General features: G+C 34.4%; 1 protein-coding gene across 2 annotated transcripts in view; it reads left to right on the forward strand.

Annotated features, from left to right (window-relative positions):
* Positions 1-21,069, forward strand: part of LOC136854543 (GTP-binding protein Di-Ras2) — a 261,584-nt gene that overhangs the window by 223,223 nt on the left and 17,292 nt on the right. For both annotated transcript variants that reach the window (XM_067130889.1, XM_067130890.1), the window contains 2 exons: positions 12,593-13,187; positions 20,117-20,306. In XM_067130889.1, coding sequence (XP_066986990.1) covers positions 12,745-13,187; positions 20,117-20,306 — 633 coding nt within the window. In that variant the 5' untranslated portion in view covers positions 12,593-12,744. The remainder of the gene's footprint in view (positions 1-12,592; positions 13,188-20,116; positions 20,307-21,069) is intronic.

Raw genomic sequence — 21,069 nt, forward strand, 5'->3', positions numbered from 1 at the left:
CGACAAATTTCCTAATTTTTATTCTTTATTATTTTGCATTAACTAAAACCCCAGACATTATTCACCCAAGAACAGCCTTCCCTCTTCATATTTACGGGGCCACTCAATCTTTACGATGGTCTCAGAATCCACTGGCTATTTTTGGCTGTCACTCCCAAAAAACTTTTTATCTCGATCACCTTTTAAAGTTTTTACGAAATGTTTCGTGATAAGATATTTGCACGTCAGCAGTATTAAACTGAAAACCTTGAACGCCTGTATAAAAATTCTTTGAGAGGTTTTGCCTGAGTGTTGGAATAAGTGGATAGAACACAAAGTTTTTTTTTTGTTTTATCAGATCGTTCTAAGAAGGTTTTTTTATTAGTTCATATTTCTTTCTAAAGTTTTAATGAAATGTTTCGTGATAAGATAAAGGCCCTTCAGCACTGATATAATAAAAAGCCTTAAAAGAGTTTATAAAATAAAATCTGCCGTGAGGTTTTACCTGAGTGTTGAAATAAGTGGATAGAAAACAATGTTTTTTTTTTTAGGTAAATCACTCTTAGAATTTTTTTTATCATAATTTTTTCATGGGCATTAAGCTCTTAGTCTTATTCTGGTTCACTGATGCAAACCATGGCTCTGGTAATCATTTTGATAAAATCAGAATAAATATAATGTAAGGTCACTGAGTCGAGTGCTCGAGAACTCATTAAGTGTAATATTTGATAATCCTATCCATCATAATAAATTCATAAATGGGCTTACCGTATTCTTTTATTCATTTATTTATTCATTTATTTACTTGACTTTGTTTTTAGAAGCATACCTTGCAGCTTTCACTAAAATGCAATCATGTATAAATGAATATAATTATATCAACATTTGTAATTAATTTCCAAAAAATGATAACATTCGATTAGAACCTGCAAAAAAGGAATAATCATTTCTGACCTTTCACTTTTTTTATGATTTAAGGACTGCAAGATTTCTTTGACCTTTTCCTTTATTATAGTCATTTACTCCTTCCTTTGTGCTCCCTTGTGGGTTTCTGAAGTAGTTATATGAATTGGAGTAATACGAGAACATATTTTGTAATATTCATGTCAATATAATCGCTTTACGACCAGTAACCTCCAAGACTTTCTTTTCGTAAAAAATGGCTAATCTAAAAATAGAATTTCGCAAATTTTAGCACCAGTAGACATCTCAGAATTTTTATTATCTGGTGACCATTGATACTGATATGAAATGTAGATACTACTATATCAATTTTAGTTTTAAAAATCATGGATATTCCCTGAATCTGCTTTTTGAGTAGCTTTAATTTTCAGTGTTTTACTTTTGAACTGTAGAATAATGCTTATTTTAGTCATGCTCATTTTCAATCTAATCTAAATGATTACTAGGAAGTTAATAACCCTTCGGCAATAATAATAATAATAATAATAATAATAATAATAATAATAATAATAATAATAATAATAATAATAATAATAATAATAATAATAATATTGCATATAATGAATTATTTTAAAGTCTGTACAAATGAACTCTTTTTCTTTCATTTTGAGTAGAACGAGATGTTCAGAGAGAGAGAGAGAGAGAGAGAGAGAGAGAGAGAGAGAGAGAGAGAGAGAGAGAGAGAGAGAGAGAGAGAGAGAGAGAGAGGTAGCGTCAAAATAAAAAATTCCTTAACATTTGAAGAATAAAAATTTGCCATAAATCATCCTTCAAACTCCAAAATGTATGATGGGTCTGAATGAGTCCTTATTCTATTTCTGATAGGGTAAAGAATTTTAGGGGAGTTCCATGTTTTACAAACACTGGAGAGAGCAATGCTGATCATATGAATGGATGAGAGAGAAAGAGAAAGAGAGAGTTAAAATAGTTTCAAAATCTCTGTCAGTTATGATCTATCTTTCACCAGTCAATGTGTATGGAGAGAGAGAGAGAGAGAGAGAGAGAGAGAGAGAGAGAGAGAGAGAGAGAGAGAGAGAGTTTAGTTGTTACGAAAGCTGTCAATATGGCCGTGTTGGAGAAGACAGTGTCGGATAGAGACACATATCACAGTCACAGGAAGGGGAATTGAAACTGAATCACGCTATTCTTAAATTAATTTAAACCAAATAACATTTTAAATCTACTCCAAGAGAAATGTCAGGTAACTGAGTACATTATCTTGAGCACTGAATGGCCGAAAGTGTCCTAGAGCTCGACATGTTGACATGACAGTCTAAATTGCACAATACATCTCAATCAGCCTTCCTTTCCAAAAGCTTTCACCTACTGTCATCGACTGAATATTGATATTGAAAGACATGCGAGGCAAACCATGAACCAAAAAACAAACATGGTCATAAATATTGAAACTAGGATCATTTCATTCGTGCTAGCACCACCATTCGCATAATGTTTCCATTATCCGCTATACTATACCAGTATTGAAAATAGCAAGGATAATAAATATAACTATAGTGAAATTTCTATTTAGCTGATGGAAACGCTTCAGAGATACATCTGTGAATAATTACTTAGCGATCAGGGTGACGAAAGTTCATGTCTAAATACATTTTCACGAATGAATTGCTTCAAATCTTTATTACAACAGTAATATAAAAATAATATTGATAATAATAAGACGGAAGTAACCCTCTCTTAAACAAGTCTTGTTAATCTTCCTTATAATCCTTTTTCTTCCACGTCAATACTGGACAGTCCAATGTTCACACTGTGGTAAAGAGAAATGTGTTAGCATTGTAAGCAGTGCTTAATCTCTGTACAAGAGAAGGTAGTGAAACACGGGTGTAGAAACCCGTAGAGTTAAACAGCCGCTTAACGGGAAATGTTCTGATTTTGTCCACTACTGACGTGGAAGAGAAAAAGATTACGAGGAAGACTAAGATGGCTCAGTATAATAATAATAATAATAATAATAATAATAATAATAATAATAATAATAATAATAATAATAATAATAATAATAATAATAAAGAGGAAGAAGTAAGACAATGATGATGGCGGTGACAATGACTGAAGTATCTGAAATGCCCAAAATCAGAAAACTGCAAAATTGTCAAAAGTGAGCTAAAATGATCCAACTTTTAAAACGGACATTTTTAAATCGTGAGCTAATATCTTTAGCGACTGAAAACAGAAATAAAATTCTGTTTGCAAAACAAAACAACATCGCTAAAATGAATGTTGGAGAGAAACAGGCTAAATGAAATAAATCATTCATTAATCTATATCGTCCCAGTATGTGGCAACAACTTCCACGACATCCAATCAGGCAAGTTAATTACCTCAGGCAAAGTTTATCAACTTTCGCTATTTACCGAAGCTTCCCTCCTCAAGTTCCTCTCAATATTATTTTTTTTTCTTTGTAGGATACGCTTCGATAAAATGACCCAGACATTACTAATCGAGCACCAGAAGATGCTCTGTTAATGCGCCGTTAATTTCCATGTTCGTTGAATTTTGATCTGAATAAATGGCTAGCCAAAATTAAAATAAATTTCAATACTCTATGAGTGCCTTTGTGTGTATATGGTTTTAAGTTAAATGAGTACTATGACTCTCCATCAATCTCGCTGTCCAACCTCTCTAACTATTGCTTCTTAGTGCAATTGTGGAGTTTTCTCGACCAAAGGTTGAAAGCATTTAAGTGAAACGATCATTTATCCAGATATTTTATATGTAACATGTTTAGACGCTACGATGGTGAACGTAACTCGCCCTAACTGTTCTTTAATGCTATTGGCTTTTTCAAAAAACCTTAAGAACGAACAAGAACCTTCTTGTGCTTCGATTCCATCAAGGAAATATTTGGTGGCAATGCTATTTAAAAGAAAATATCTAATATACTATGAAAAGGAAAATGTCTCTTGCCATACGTTCATTCGATTTAGAACTTTATATTTTCTTGCACGAAAAAACATATTCATGAGAATTATTCTTTCTTTAAACTACCAAAAATCTATAAAAAATATCATCTTTTAATTAATATTTGTAGGCGACCGAAATAAAAAAAGGCAGAAAAGAACATAAAATGATATAATTTCAATATATTTTTAAAAAGAAGTATTTTGAACGCCTGAAGACTGACGAGAAAACGGCCGTGCTTTGGAGAGGAAAGTCATGAATTGTTCATGTCAGTAAAAGTGACGGAGAATTGGGGAATCATAAAAGACAATATTTGCCAGCGATGAGTTTTACCAGCGTGCTCACTAACTCACTTAAAGTTATCGTATCGATAAGAATGCCAGCGATGTAGCAGAGAGAGAGAGAGAGAGAGAGAGAGAGAGAGAGAGAGAGAGAGAGAGAGAGAGAGAGAGAAAGAGACCGCAACGAGAATTTCATAAGGTTTACTTGAATTTCCAAATTCAGTTGATGAACACGGCCTGTTAGGTGTCAACGCTCCTATCTTATTTGTTGGGTGTTGGGTTTTGGGGGGAAGGGAGGGTGTAGTTAGTTATTTTTTTTTAGGCCTTCAATATCTCTTCATTTACTGATTCACTGGAAGGGTCGTGACAATTTCCTAAAATCCCTTTTCAAAGTACACTATGATTTCCCTTTTAAAAATTCATTACATGAGGTATCGTGCAAGAAGTGAATTTTACCAACATTCTTTAAAAAAAAAATAACCAAATATGAACTATGTTGAATTATTTCTTTTAAAAAGGACATTGCTAAAAAAAATTATTTTTCAAAGATAATTCAGTAAAGTTAATATTTGGAAGCATTTTTACCCAGCTCGTCTTCAGAGAAATATTAATATTTTAGCACTGTCCTTTTAAAGATCTTTCAAAAATGTCCATTTTAAAACATCCATTTCACACTGTCCTTTTAAAAAGTTATATAATAAAAAAAATACTCCAAAAAGTTCATTTTGACAACGCTCCTCTTAAAAGTTATTTTCCACGAAAATTAGGCAGAAGATTATATCATAACCGAAGAGAAGGGCATATTGAAAAGGGACAAGGGAAGAGAAAGGGGATCTCGCCCCTCTCGTACGGCGCAGGAAATGAGAGAGAGAGAGAGAGAGAGAGAGAGAGAGAGAGAGAGAGAGAGAGAGAGAGAGAGAGAGAGAGAGAGAGAGATTCGTGAAAACATGGTATCAGATATTGATTTTTGAAGGAAATTATGTTCTCTGTGGAAGAAAGCCAGATTATGTCTTTCAGTCCATCAAAATTAATTGATAATGCTCAGTATATTGACATATATGGACAGATACACGTTTATTTTCGTATTTGCTGCATTAAATAATACACATGCTGTTAATATGTACCATTGAAATGCGATTTTGTTTAATATCTAAGATAAAATTCACAACCCATTTTAATAATGTACTAACTTGAAAATTGTGTTGAAAAATGACTCATAAATTTCTACTAAGGCAAATCGTTTGAAGTTTCGGTTGCTGAAACGCCATAATAAACAATTAACAAGATTAATATAGATATTTAATATTTAACGCACAGGCAGACGAGATAATCTAATCCTGAGCCTGACAGAAGAAAGATATTCTCACAAGACATCTTTAAATAAATTAACGATATCATTATTTTATCTTGATTTTCTGAGTTTTGAACGTTAATGTTGATAAAAATTCATTCGAAACAGAATCTGTTGGGATATTTTAGTCATAACGTATTCAAAACGTCAATTAACTCCTGAGGGCACAGAGAAACACAACACAGGACCTCATATAACTTTCCAGAAAATTTGAGTAATTGGTTGATTGTTTAACTTGGCCCAAAACTTGTAGTAAAATTTCTATTTCATACAAACGACTGATGATCATGTGAAAAAAATCTTGCTCAAACAACAAGATGTTACTTCCTGGTTCCTCGATATAACGAGGGCCACAGCCTGGCATCAGTTGGCCAATTATTGGCCCCAGGTAAGACGGCCTAATTTGATAGGAATGTGATCTAAGGCACGGATATCAGGTTTATGTATACACACACATATATACATTATATATATATATATATATATATATATATATATATATATATATATATGTGTATGTGTATATGTGTGTGTGTGTGTGTGTGTGTGTGCGTGTGTGTGTGTGTGTGTGTGTGTGTGTGTAATAACAGGACCTATATAACAGACAATGAAGACTGTTAGTCCCAGACAGCTTGTAACTTTTCTTTATATATATATATATATATATATATATATATATATATATATATAATAGACATATATATATATGTTAGTCATATATATATATATGTAACTGTGTGTGTGTGTATACATATATGTGTATGTATGTATGTATGTATATATATATATATATATATATATATATATGCATACAGTATGAATATATATATTTCTATATATACTTTAGTACTTAATTACTGCTTATTTCCTGTTAGCTACCATATCAATATGCCATATCAATCAAGTTTCAACCACGAAAATCTTGACACAATTTATCGTGATCAAAATCCATTACTAGGAAACAGACGATGTTTGCTGAATCAGCAAATTTACCAAAATACATTTAGACAGGGTTCTTGGGTTCTCTGTAAAATGATCTGTGTTAAAATCACAAAAAAGCAGTATTTTCCGGAGTTAGTCAACTGTTTTCTGTTATTATTTTCATTACTCTTAAAAGAATAGTTTCTGTTTTTATTTACTAACACGTAAAAGCAAAGACAATAAAGAGAAAAAGAATGCTCTTGAGTGATTAGAATTTTAAGTAAATTTTGCTATAGAATGGCAGAGAGAAAAATAAAAATAATAATTGGTAGAATGAAAAAGGGAGGATTACTTGAAGGGCCAGTGACATTATCTTTAAGTTTATCGATCAAGAGAAGAATACCCCATTACTTTACTTTTTAGCAGTTGGTAAAATTGGTTATTTGAATTTGTATTCTGGAGCAAACTGTATTAATCTATTGCATTATTTCATTAACCTTAACATTGAGTTGCGAATTACTGATAGCTTGATACTTTTAAAGTTCACCTGAGTCAAATCTTTGTTTGTCGTCGATCTGTTTTCCAGTCTCTTTCACGGCACTGAACAAAACAAAACGCTTCCTTATACGCCGAGGACGAAAGCTTTCTTCATCTCCCACGAAAGAGCCACAGAGACACAACACAAAAACCTCGGCGTATCGTAGAATGGGTCTCTGTTTGCCGAGCGATGGCTTGGATATTGGAGACGTGATTGCTTCGCCCACCTGTGCGATTACCTTCCTCGTTTGTCGGCTGATCGCTGCTCTCTCTCTCTCTATAACTTCATTTTTATCGGAGCCTTTCATCTCCAGTCGTCGCTTTCCTCCTTTGGTTTTACTGCCTGGTCCCTTGAGCCGATAATCGAGAATCTTTGCTTGTTTGTGTTCAGTGGAAGATCTGTTTGTGTGGGCGTGTTTACGCGTTAAATGCATGTTTAGATATACAAGCGAGAGATGATAAATATGTGCGTATGTTAATGCACAGAATAAATTGGCTACCGAACTTCAGTGCAAATCCTAGAAAGAATGGTTTGGCGAGTGTGACAAGATGGCAGTTAAAAACGAGACGAAGAAATATCTGCTGTTTTTTTTTTAATTCTGACAGCTGGATAAAAAATTAAATTCAAGTAATATAGTTTAATTTTTCGATTTGGTTATTGCATGAATATATCTGTGAGTGAATAAACTCATAAATAAAAAAAAAATAATTTGAAAAATCTCTTGTTTGTTGTTATCCTCCTGATAAGTTAATGATAGTCACAAACGCAATACTCGTGCAGTTGATTCCCTTCAAAAACTCCCTTCGTACAGGTTTCGTTTTCTCTCTCTCTCTCTCTCTCTCTCTCTCTCTCTCTCTCTCTCTCTCTCACTCCATATATATATATATATATATATATATATATATATATATATATATATATATATATATATATATATATATATATATATATATATACACGATATATATATGTGTATGTGTGTGTGTTTGTGTGTGTGTATGTGTGTGTGTAGAATCTAAGGGTCACTTTTTACCAGATACATATGTAATTGTAACAGCCACAATAACCTCTTAACCTCTCTAATTCTTCATGCTTTTATATATATATATATATATATATATATATATATATATATATATATATATATATATATATATATATATATATATACTCGTATGTAAGCATTAAGTTACAAACGTCCTTTAATATTCAATTCACTCTACCTCGGGAATAATATATTTTCATATACATGTTACCCGAAGGGGAATTTATTAGTTGATAATAAGTTCCTCGTCTCCGTGGTCCGAGCCCACGAGACGACGAACTTATTATCAACTAGAAAATTTCTCTCGGGTAACATGTATATGAAAATATATTATTCCTGAGGTAGAGTGAATTGATATTATAGGACGTTTGTAGCTTAATGCTTGCATATGAATCATGGTGATGTGATAAAATTCATTCATATATATATATATATATATATATATATATATATATATATATATATATATATATATATATATGTGTGTGTGTGTGTGTATATATATATGTATATATTACATAAATATATGTATAATTATATATATATACATATATAAATTTATATATATAAATACAGAGAGAGAGAGAGAGAGAGAGAGAGAGAGAGAGAGAGAGAGAGAGAGAGAGAGAGAGAGAGAGAGAGAGAGAGAGAGAGAAAGAGTAATAATGCTTGAAAGATTATGAGAAAAATAAATCTAAAATGATTTCTCACTATCTCTCCCAAACGAGATGGCCCCCAAATTTCGTCGCCAGTCACCGAAAAATGAGTCAAAATTTTATTCCTCCCGCGAGATCGTATGCTCAGGTTTCAAACGTCTCATATCCAGCGTCCTCCCGTAGTTATGGAGAGGGATATACGATTTTACTCGAGGGAAATGACGCTCCCTATCGTGGCTGAGATTTATGGGGGAAAAATTAGAGACGAGAATGGAAATGAGAATTTAAATTACTTTCTAAGTGGGCGGTGTGTATGTGTGTTTTTGTGTGTGTGTGTGTGTGTATATATATATATATATATATATATATATATATATATATATATATATATATATATATATATATATATATATATATATATATATATATATATATATATATATATATATATATATATATATATATATATATATATATATACATAATAATGATATCCTCTTTTCGTCTTTTATTATCCGCCCACAATATCCTCCCCTCTCTAGCTTACCCGGTGTGAAATTTCTACCTCCCTCCGAGCGACAAAGGCGAACAACAGTTGGAATCCGGTTTTCGACAGGAATTAGGCCCCCGACAAAAATCACCTTTTATTATGTAACCCCCCTTGACGAAGATCAAACGCATGCCGCACAATGCAATCTGTTATTTATCGTCCAGCTAGAATAGAAAAGACGAAAGAATAAAAAAAAAAAAATAGAAGCAAACTCGGACAAACATCCTCATGTATGACTCGACGAAGCAGGAGGTAAAATCATATCGATCACTTTCCTGCTGATGACTCATCCAGAGGGTTGTGGGGTTAACCTCCCCCGTCTCCCCAGCCCCTATCCCCACCCCTCCACCACCCACCCATTAGGTCTCTGGATATCAGGTGAGTTAGGGGGTGGGGGGTGGAGGTCAGGGAGGAATTTTATTCCCTGCCTTTGTGCTGTGAAACGTATCATGATTTGAAAGAGTATTGTAATCATCATTATACAACTATATATATCTGGGGACGTTGAGTCTTCCATGGTATGCTCACGTGCAGTGGTATAATGCGTACATGAATTTGCATAAAGGTAACAGAAAGTTTAGGCATGCTCTGGTTTTGAATTGTAAATTTGCCCTCGTCACTATAAAGTATCTTTGTACACACTGCACTTATCATAATGTACTTATGGTATACACCTTACGGGGACTGAAAGTAGCGAATATCCTCATCTTTACGCGAAAAAAAAAATTATAGGAACAAATCATTTATGCTTTAGTTATTATTCCTGAAATGCGGCTTATTATAAATAAAGGATTTTCACTTAAAAATATTTAAAATTCTCTCACAATTGAACAGCAGCTTCATGCTCATTACTCTCCTTCTTCCAAGACGTATTTCCTAAACATCCCTGCCCAATATTTCAGCAGATTTCCTTACGGATGTCACAGATTATGGAAATTACGCCCCACTCAAATGTCGGTATCTAATAAGCTTTACAATATTCCCAATAACTCTCAAGAACCCGGGAAATTCAGTGGTATGGATCCCTCAACATCTAATTTCCTCCAAAGGCCCCCAACAACGTCAAGAAATTCGAAATTCAGTCCTCCGAATCTCGGGGCAAATTGAGCCGGGAGTAGTCTCTCTTTCAATGGTACTGGGACTTTCAAAAGATGGATTCGATTATAAAGATCTCATTTCATTTTCCTATTTTCTGATTACTTTCTGAGGACGAATCCAGTTCCCAGCTTACTGTCCAGGCACACATCAGTTCTTACGTAAAGCAAGAAGTGACCTGACACTTTCCCTGACTTGACCTGACCTAACATTGTTTCCATCATTTTATTTTCCCTCTTTCCTGGGTATTCCTCTATTAAGAATCCGGTTCTAAACTTGCTGTCTGGTTTATCGCGAATCCAGTCTCAAATTATTGTCTGGGCACAAATCAGATCTTACGTAAAGCAAGAAATGACTTGACCTGACCTTACCCGACCTCGTATTTATTGAGGGGACATCCGGTATCGTTCCTAAGGAGCTCTAGAGAGCGTGGTAGCATTTTAACAAGCGCTGTATCTTCTGAGGAAGATTTAGTGCCCCGGAAATTGAAACTCCGAGATATGTTTTTTATTTTCCTCCTAAATCCTTATCATCCTAAATCCTTTCCTGTTCTTTAATATTACTGAAGATTAAACGTAAACGTCTCTTTCCTTGAAAATTATAAAACAACTTTAGAAGCGGATAGTATTGATAAAGGACTTAGCAATTATAGGAAAAAATCTACTATATCAAATGATGTATACTTCCGTTTATACGGGTTTCCTTTCTCTCATTAAAGTAAATGGTGGTATATTTTAGCAAACCCGCCCTCTCTCTCTCTCTCTCTCTCTCTCTCTCTCTCTCTCTCTCTCTCTCTCTCTCTCTCTCTCTCTCGTACTATGATATTAATAATTTAGAACGGTGAGTAGAATTTACCGTCGGTTTTTTCTGCGTGTATATTACTGTCACAATTTGCTATTACAATTATTGTTATTATTATTTTTTATTCCAATAATTAAAAGACACAGGCAGCGTACTTACCGAGACCTAAAACTGGTTGCGTCTCAGTTATAAATAAAAACAAATTATTTCAATTTTTTCTTTGTGTGTTTTGTAGCTTTTAGTTTCCTTTATAAGAAATCTGTAATAAGGCATAAGAATAAGCTGAGGCGACCTTTTGTCTTGAAAGGAAGGTCTCTCTCTCTCTCTCTCTCTCTCTCTCTCTCTCTCTCTCTCTCTCTCTCTCATTTTGCTTTCGAGTGAAATGCCGCAGTAATTCATTTTCGTGGCGTTCTATTTCATCTCAGTTTTGAAAAGAACGCAGATAATTCCCTTTTATTTCCATCTTATTTCACGACAGTTTTTCAGTGCAGAATGTCCGCACCTCGCAATTATAATGAGGTGCACCCTTTATTTGTAGATCCCTCAAAATTAAAACGTGACCAAAGGAGAAAATTCTCTAACTAGATAATAAGTGCTTTTGTAACTGATCCACCCTTGTTTCGTCATAGTTAAATGATTACTTGCATACAGGTGTCACCATCTCTTGAGAGACTTCGGGAACTGTTTCTTAGTTACTTTCACCATCTCTTGAGAGACTTCGGAAACTGTTTCTTAGTTACTTTCACCATCTCTTGAGAGACTTCGGGAACTGTTTCTTAGTTACTTTCACCATCTCTTGAGAGACTTCGGAAACTGTTTCTTAGTTACTTTCCTGTATGACAAAAGATGAAAAGGGGAATTAAGGCTACCCATTTCTGTTTTCAAGGAGGACTGAAAGGTGTGACTGTGAAGAAAAACAGAAGAATGAATTTAAAAAAAGAAGTTAGTAGATTCGATGACCCAGTAGCACCTGGTAGGTCCTGGGAGATCGTAACAGAAACTGAATATCGTCCTTGGATAAGGGATCACGTGATACTCTTGTCCTAATGCCCTGAAACTGCAGGGATTATGGATCCATTTGTATGACATATACTTGGAAAATTGGTCATTGGAACTCGTAATTCTGATAATCTGTATCGCCTGTTAGTTTATTCAGTCATTTTCTTTACAATTTCCATTTTAGATTTCATATTAAAGAATCATATAAATGATTCAAAAAACTTTCAGTGTAATGCTACTTTCCTAAATATCATTATACTCAAAACACACATTGGTAGGAGTCTTTAAAACAATTTTTAAGAAAGATAATCCATTTGTTTAATAACTCCTGGGAAAGCGTTATTTTGAAGGAAATGATATTTATTTGTTTACAAGCCTTGTTATGATTCACTGTGTTGCTCTTCAATCAGGCGAATTTCTATAGTAAGATACTGTTTTAAAAGAACAAAAATAGGCATAATTTACTGAGGAATTTCTCTCTTGTCTTTCAGAAGACCTCAATGTGGCCTAAGGGAGATCGCGCCATCACCACTTGAGTCTCCGGTTCCTTCTCTCGCGGTACCTGCGCCATCGACGGTTCACGGTGGCGTCACCGGTCCACCTCTCGAAGTCGTATCTCACTCCATCCAACCACGTCCCAGACATGTCTGACAACGAGCACCGCATCCGCCTGGTCCTGCTAGGCGGCGCCGGCGTCGGCAAGAGCTCCATCATCAACCGGTTCCTCTTCAACAAGTACACGGACAAGTACAAAAGCACGGTGGAGGACCTGTACAACAGGGACTACGACAACGGCTACATCACGCTGAAGGTGGATATCCTCGACACGGCGGGCGACTTCCAGTTCCCGGCCATGAGGCGGCTGTCCATCGCGAACGCGCACGCCTTCCTCATCGTGTATTCGGTGAGTGACAGCAAGTCCTTTCAGACGGTTCTCCAGTGCATCGAGGAGATCAAGGAGCAGAGGACCGACTACGAGGAAATCCCCATCGTCATCGCCGGCAACAAGACCGACCTCGAGGTCGAGAGGAAGGTCTTCAAGGAGGACGTTACCGAGTGGATTTACAGACATTTGCAGAGATTCAGGTGAGTGGGATTCTTATCGTGCTCACGGAGAGAGAGAGAGAGAGAGAGAGAGAGAGAGAGAGAGAGAGAGAGAGACGTACTTACGCATAATACATTTTCTATATTCACCATGCACTACACTGTTAGTTTTATTTATACGCAGGTAGGCTATTTTATATTTTCATACATCTTTCAGATTACATGAATAATTTGTCCATGTTTCATGATTAGCCATTTCTGTTGTTTCTGAAGAACGACAAAACTTCACTTATCGATTTTGGTTACTTAGCCTGAGGTATTTGGAATTATTGTCAACTGTACATAATCACAAAACTAAAATTATTTTATTTTTATTTTAATAAGCTTAGAGTGGAAAAATCTCTTCGAAATTGCGTGAATCTGTAAATTTTACCTAGTTTTAAACTCAGTCAGATTAGAATGTTAACCTGATGATGATGATTATATATATATATATATATATATATATATATATATATATATATATATATATATATATATATATATATATATATATATATGTGTGTGTGTGTGTGTGTGTGTGTGTGTGTGTGTGTGTGTGCATGTGTAAATAGAGCTTCCGCATCTAAAACTTCTACTGCTTTGACCTGGATAGTTAAGATAAACCCTGTAAAGTTTGTATCTGATAATGCAATCAGAGACCTTCATCTCAATCAACCAATTAAACTTTTGATATTGGATCTAGGTCTATTTCGTAATCCTGAACAGTGTATAGATACACACACATATATATATATATATATATATATATATATATATATATATATATATATATATATATATATATATATATATATATATATATATATATATATATATATATATATATATATATATATATTGTGAGCACTGGAATCACATCAATAAGGTCCATGCTTCAATCTTTTGAGTGGTTAATGACGTTAACAGGGCAGAAAAAAGGGAATGGAGTTAAAATGCTTATCCATTTAGAATGACTGTAAATTAACAAATTGTGGATGATTCAGAAGTGTAATTAACTTCCACAAGTTTATCCACCTCATACACCGACACAGATGGCTCATCAGAAGCGCAATAACATCCCTAATCACAATAAGCCAAGTCTCTCCCTTTCTGGACGCTGAAGCTCCTTCTTTTTTGAAAAATAGCGCGTCCACGCTGTCAGTTCAGCCATATCTATATATTCCTCTCCTCCTACTTCCTTAAACACCTGAGCTATATACTCTTTCCACCAACCTATCGTTCTGTTTTCTCTCCACAAGACCAAACCATCTCAAAGCTCTCTGACCCATTGTTCCACCTAAAGAAGCCATTTTAGCACTCCTTTGTGTTTCCACATTTCTCACCTTTTCTCTTATTTTTATGCCACATATACTACTTACACAACTGATCTCCAGGGCATCATTCTTTCTCCTTTTATTTACATTTATCACCCATACTTCATTTCTATACATAAGAGTTGGTTCAACAATCCAAGACTACGTCCCTTTTGCTCATATCCTTCTACAGTCCTTACTTTACCTATTCTGTGACTCACGTCTGTCTTTCTACAAAGATTCAAAATATTTACTTCCCAATACTTATGTGAATCTTCCGATTCCAGCTTCCAACATCTTCCTTGTTTCCTTTACCATAATAACCGTATTCAAAATCACATTTGCTTTCAAGGTTTCCCACTTGTAAACACTTTCAAACTTTTTCAATAGTCTCTGCAATTTTCTGTCATTATCCCCAATCAGCACTGTTTGTATATCAACGCAAAATCTGAAGCGAATAATGCAGAATTCCTAGAAAGAAGTCTTACAGGTGCAAAACAATTTTTTTTCCCTCAATAAGACTCTTCCTCTTTATGAATGATGTATCCGGGGCATAGAAAAAATTTTGTGCATGATCACTTATAGGGTATTCATGGTGAAAAGCCTTTCTAAACAAATGATTATCAAAAAGGGATTAACTTATGCGCCGAGGACTTTGGCAGCACATTACGAATGTCGTCCCATGAGTCACGGCGGAATGATAAAGATTGCTTACTGAACCAATAAGAATAAAAGTTATTAACGCTCTCATTATCATTTTACTGAGTCATACCGAAGCCCGTTGCCTTTGATGTCCTGACGCCAAGATAACAAAGAACCAAACCGATCGCTCGGAACAGCATAACAAAATCCAAATAATAACAAAAAAAGGGTTTCACACGGTTTAGTTTTTTCGTCGAAATCCGAACTCGAACGCATGACTGACTGCCTTATTGACAAGGCTTTCAATCCTCGAGTGTCACCGACGTGTGTCCAGGTTACCTTCGCGTTTAAGCGCAGTCCCCTGCCTTTGGATTGCTCGACAGGGAATGTCAGCTCATTGTTGCCATTCCGGATATTGATTTCAATTAGATTGCTTTGGGAGGGGGAAACAGCCTTTGTTTGCAATAGAAGCTACCACGATTCCTTATGTTTGATTTATATTTACTGGGCTTTTTTTTCCAATAATGATGAATAAATACTGAACAATACATTTTTTCTTCAGAGCATATATCAAAAGATTGCTTATGTAAAGTATTTGCAATATGTGCTGTTCTATTAGGCGATCAGTACCGTTCTATTAGGAAAATGATTTCTCCTTTGGGTATCTACTGATAATTGGTATATACACGATTTCCTCCTGGTTGACTTACCTTTTAAAGTCCTTTTCACCTGACTAATTGTTCGCCCTTTGCCTAGCTAAAGAGAATAAAGTCATGTTTTGTGTATTCAACCGATTTTAAAATGCACTTCCAACTTTCTCCTCTCAGAGCATCATCATCTAGGGATAACTAGATTCTCTAGAAGACCATCTAAGCTATTACTATATTTTCTAGATGCTATCTAAGCTTTCCCCCCTTCCCTGATTATTGTACGTCTCGTTCCATTAGGAACCCGAAAGCGCTGTCCCGATATGATCAAGAGATTTTGGTGTTTCCGAAACAAGATCTTGTTAGCTAAACTTTCTTCTCGGGACTGGTTTTATCGAAACAGACAACAGTTTCGAACTTTTAATCCAAAGTCTCGAATTTGGAGTCTACGATCGTTTTGCATTTTTTTAAATGGATAATATACCACGCAAAGTGAATCTGGTTTCAATTTAAGGGGCTTATCCACGGCTCAGTTTTTAAAGCATGGGGTTGGCATTGGCCATTCTCTTTTTATTTTTTCTCCAGGGTCAAGAGTAAATAAATAACTTAGGATTTTCTGAAAATAGATATAAGAAGAAAGAGCGAGTTACAATTAAAGGAAATTTACATTTAACACAAATAGTTATTTCACAGGAGAGCACAAAAAATTTACAGAGAGAACCTCGAAACTTATTTGTTGTTAGAATTATATGAAAAAAGAATATTTAAAAAATATTCGTTCTCATCAATATGCAAAAGAAAACTACATATCAGTAACTCTACAACTTGACTTTAGCAAAGGAAAGGTAAGACTTTGACGTGAAGGGTAGTTAAGGAAAAGAATAGGTAATTGTTTCTCAGTCAAGTCACCAGATAATTTTTAGTATTTTGAATTTTATATGAGTATATTATTTTTTTCCTTAATACTTCACACATTACTTATACATATATATATATATATATATATATATATATATATATATATATATATATATATATATATACATATATAAATTATAGAGAGAGAGAAAGAGAGAGAGAGAGAGAGAGAGAGAGAGAGAGAGAGAGAGAGAGAGAGAGAGAGAGAGAGTGTATATCTGTGTATGTGGGCGTGAAGGAGGGAGTTATTTTTGCCCACAGCTTTTGTCTTGCCATTACGAGTATTCCTTAGCTTATCAACAGACATATTTTCTGAATTTTCTAATCCCTTCAATTCTTTTGTCAGAATACTTCTCTTCTTCCCTGCCTATCGCCTTTTCCCTCCTCAGTGATTATCCTAAATACTCTATAAGAATGTTTGGTGGCAGAGCCCTCACAAGTTCCCGGTAACAGTAAAGGATTACGCCTTATCATAATGGAATTTTATCCTCGTAAACACCTAAGTGGATATTTCCAGAAGACTTCCGCCGTGCCAGAAGGCAGGGAGAGAATCTTTTGCTAGGAAAAGAAGACGATATATACTTAAGATTATCCGCACAGAACAACGTTAAGATGAATATCTGTGTAATAAGTGCTATTAGCTAAGTGAAAGAGTGGGTACAAGCTAATGTTTTAGGATGTACGAAGTGAATTACTCAGAAGAAGAAACCATTCCGAATATAAAGAAATTGTACAATCATGATATATATATATATATATATATATATATATATATATATATATATATATATATATATATATATATATATAAACTGAATCACGAAAATATAGAACACGATGAATATATAAATAAAGACAAAATGCACTAAGTAAAGGACCATAGGTCGAAAGGCCTTGCAGCACTCCTTTGTTTCTCTTTCCTTCATGGATTTTGTCTACATACATACATACATACATATACATATATATATATATATATATATATATATATATATATATATATATATATATATATATATACACATATTCTGCAACCTTCGCTAAAATTGTGTTTCTGGGTGAACCTAGTCTTATGTGTCATAACTCGACTGATTTTAGCTTCATAACCACGATCCGTTGCGAGTTCAGGTGTCTTCATAGCCAATATCTTTGAAATTGAACGTGCTGTGTATCCGACAGCAACAAAAGCAAAAAATAGAAACAAAATGCAAAGAATTTCTCCCTATGAAAAGACCTTTTCGAAAAGGATTTTCTTAACCGGGAAAAATCATTTCTACGAATGAAATAACGTTCTTCTCGTTGCTTTCGTAATACTTGCATTGTCTTCCCGATTCTCTCATGTTCTGATCGGGTTCTTGCATCCGGGAACAAAGTTATGGATTCTGGTAATAAGTTGATGAGACTGGCAGTGAATTGCCAGTGTTTGTTTACAAAATAGGTCAATAATTATACTCTTTCTTGAGTCTTTTTTACGTTCATAAGCATTGTTAGTCAATAAATCAGGTGATAAACTGATTGATCAGGAAAACGAACCAACCCCATTCAACGACTCACAATTAACTCGGCTCTGAAGTGATTATCCAGCTTTTTTCATTTCCCATTGTAAAATATCCAATTTTTTTTACAGCTGTCATTTTCTGTAAATATCCGAAGGTAGCAGTAACGTGGGAATTTTTTCTCCCTATTTTCATAATGAAATTTTCAAGTTGGTGGAAAACTTGAAAAATATGAAGCAACAGTGCAATGAAGCGAGAGAGATATACCTGACAATGAGGTGATATTGGGTGCTTGGCGAACTCTCTCTCTCTCTCTCTGCATAAAGTGAAATATTAGAAAACTTTTTGGCAAACATTAAGGATGCCAGTTTCTAGAGCTGTTTACAATACAACTCGTATCCGACGATTAAATTATTATCATATTTTCGTCTCAACTAAGCTCATTGTAATCGTGTTTATTTTTATCGATTGTTTTAATTCTTTTTGTATTTTTACAATGGCTTCTTCATATAGGTAGAATTAATCATTATTGATCCACAATGCGATGAACGTACCTACGGTCAGGTAATCGTCCTTTTGCGAATTTATCCAATTCTTCATAAACTATTTTTGTTACCACGTTTATTGACTTTCTTTTTCACCTTCTTATCATGTATAATAACTTCGAGAACGTTGCCACTGCTACTTTCTATTTTAAAAACATATTCTCGCATCATTTTATCCACATATGTACAATTTCATACATTAGAACCTCTCGTTACGCTTAAAATATATAAAACATTTGTATGTGTGTGTTTGTGCATATATGATGACGGAGGGGCTCATAGCTTGTGCTTCCTCCAACCAACCGCTCAGGATATATATATCTTTAAGGATCCTCTCAATCTGTTTTTCATTAGTTTCCCAGAAACCTTTCTTCCTGCCCACATCTCTAAAAACATCCCATTTGCGTTATAACTCTGAAATGTCCATTTTCATTTCGTTTCTCGGACAAGATAGCCAAACTCTCTCTTTGTAAAGACTGTCAATTTATTTTCATTCAAATATTTTCGAGCTGAGAATCGAAGTTTCATATAATCTGAAAAGTTTATATTTTTTCTTGCATTGCGTATCCAAATCTCTCCTTTTATATAGAATATAAAATATCTTTGGATATATGTTTTGCATTTTAAAATGAAAAGTTTTACAAAGTTTTAAATGTCGATAAAATTTTCAATTATATATATATATATATATATATATATATATATATATATATATATATATATATATATATATATAATATATATATATATATATATATATATATATATATATATATATATATATATATATATATAGTAGAATTTGTTATACCTTTTTACGTCAAAAACTAGGTCATATAAATTTTTATAAATGTCACGTGAAACACCTGCTCTTTCAGAGTTAAAAATGTGAAGTCTGTGGTCAACTGTACTTTAATTATATATCAACAACCCTGATAAATGAAAAAGATTTAGTTCTCATCCTGATATCTTTTCTCACAACGGTAAATATTCGAGAAAGAGTATCACGTTCTTTTTCTTTCCCTCTTGTCTGAAAAGTTCATATCTCTCTTTACTTCATTTTTATTGGCTATCTTTAGTCCAAAATAACACACAAAGGTTTGTTCCTCTTGCCAAAAATTCTAAGTAACTTTGCACACTCCAGGTACTGAGTTATTTAGTCTGTCTGAATAGTAACTTTAGCATGTCAGCAATATTACAATGTCTAATTGAACGCTGCCATATTTGAATAAACAAACACATAAAAATATATATATAAATATATATATATATATATATATATATATATATATATATATATATATATATATATATAAAAAGCATATCTGACGCTACAGTCTTTGTCTTTTATCTTCCCTTCCGCTACAGATGTCGAGTAATCGAGTGCTCTGCCAAGGAAAACATAAACATCAAGGAGCTCTTCCGCACGTTCCTGCAGATCGGCAAAGTCCCCCTCAGTGACGAGTCCAGTCTCAAGCGCCAGTCGTCTGCCTACACGAAGAGCAGGAACCAGAGGAAAAGTGCCTCGCCAGCCAGGGAAAGAGAGACCATACCTGAGGTAAGCACCGGTCGGTGAGTGGGAAAAAGAAAGACAACTTGACGTAGGGATCACTGAATTCGAAAAAGAAAGACCTGAGATCACCTTGGGGAATAAAAGGGGAAAGAAAGACCGTTACCTGAGGTAAAGATCGGTGAAAAGTGAAAATGACATAAAACCTGGATTGGTGAGATATAAAAATGAAAGACTCTGAGGTATACCACGTAAAAGCGAGCCCATGCCTGAAGCGAGAGGGGGGGAAAAAGAAAGAAAACATGAGGTAGACTTTGGGAACAAAAGGGGAAAGAGAAACCATAATTGAGGTATGGATCAGTGAGAAGGGCGAAAGAAAGGCAACCTGCGGTGCCCTTTTTTGGGAAAAAGGTAAACAAGACTGCAATCTTTACAAGTTACGTGACAATAACGAGAGAGAGAGAGAGAGAGAGAGAGAGAGAGAGAGAGAGAGAGAGAGAATTGCTGATGTTATCGGAAATCTGAAGTTCCTATATTGTTGTGTTCCTCTTTTATGAGAATAGACGATATCGCCCAACCGAACAGAGCAGGTGTTGCATACGAAGTTTATTGAATCTGATGCATCCCTTTGAACATTTTTTTCCTTTTTTCATATTCTGAGCACGTCCCTGGGACCAAAGGAGGTTCTCTAGATCGACTTTTTTTCGCTTAACTGCTGTTGTGGACGATCAGTATTGTCTTCATTTTCTTTTTTTTTTAACTTCGATCTGTTCTGCTATAATTTTTTTTCTTTTTTCAATAGATTTTTTTA

This window comes from Macrobrachium rosenbergii, chromosome 29 (genome assembly GCF_040412425.1).
Source record: "Macrobrachium rosenbergii isolate ZJJX-2024 chromosome 29, ASM4041242v1, whole genome shotgun sequence".
Classification (NCBI taxonomy): Eukaryota; Metazoa; Arthropoda; class Malacostraca; order Decapoda; family Palaemonidae; genus Macrobrachium; species Macrobrachium rosenbergii.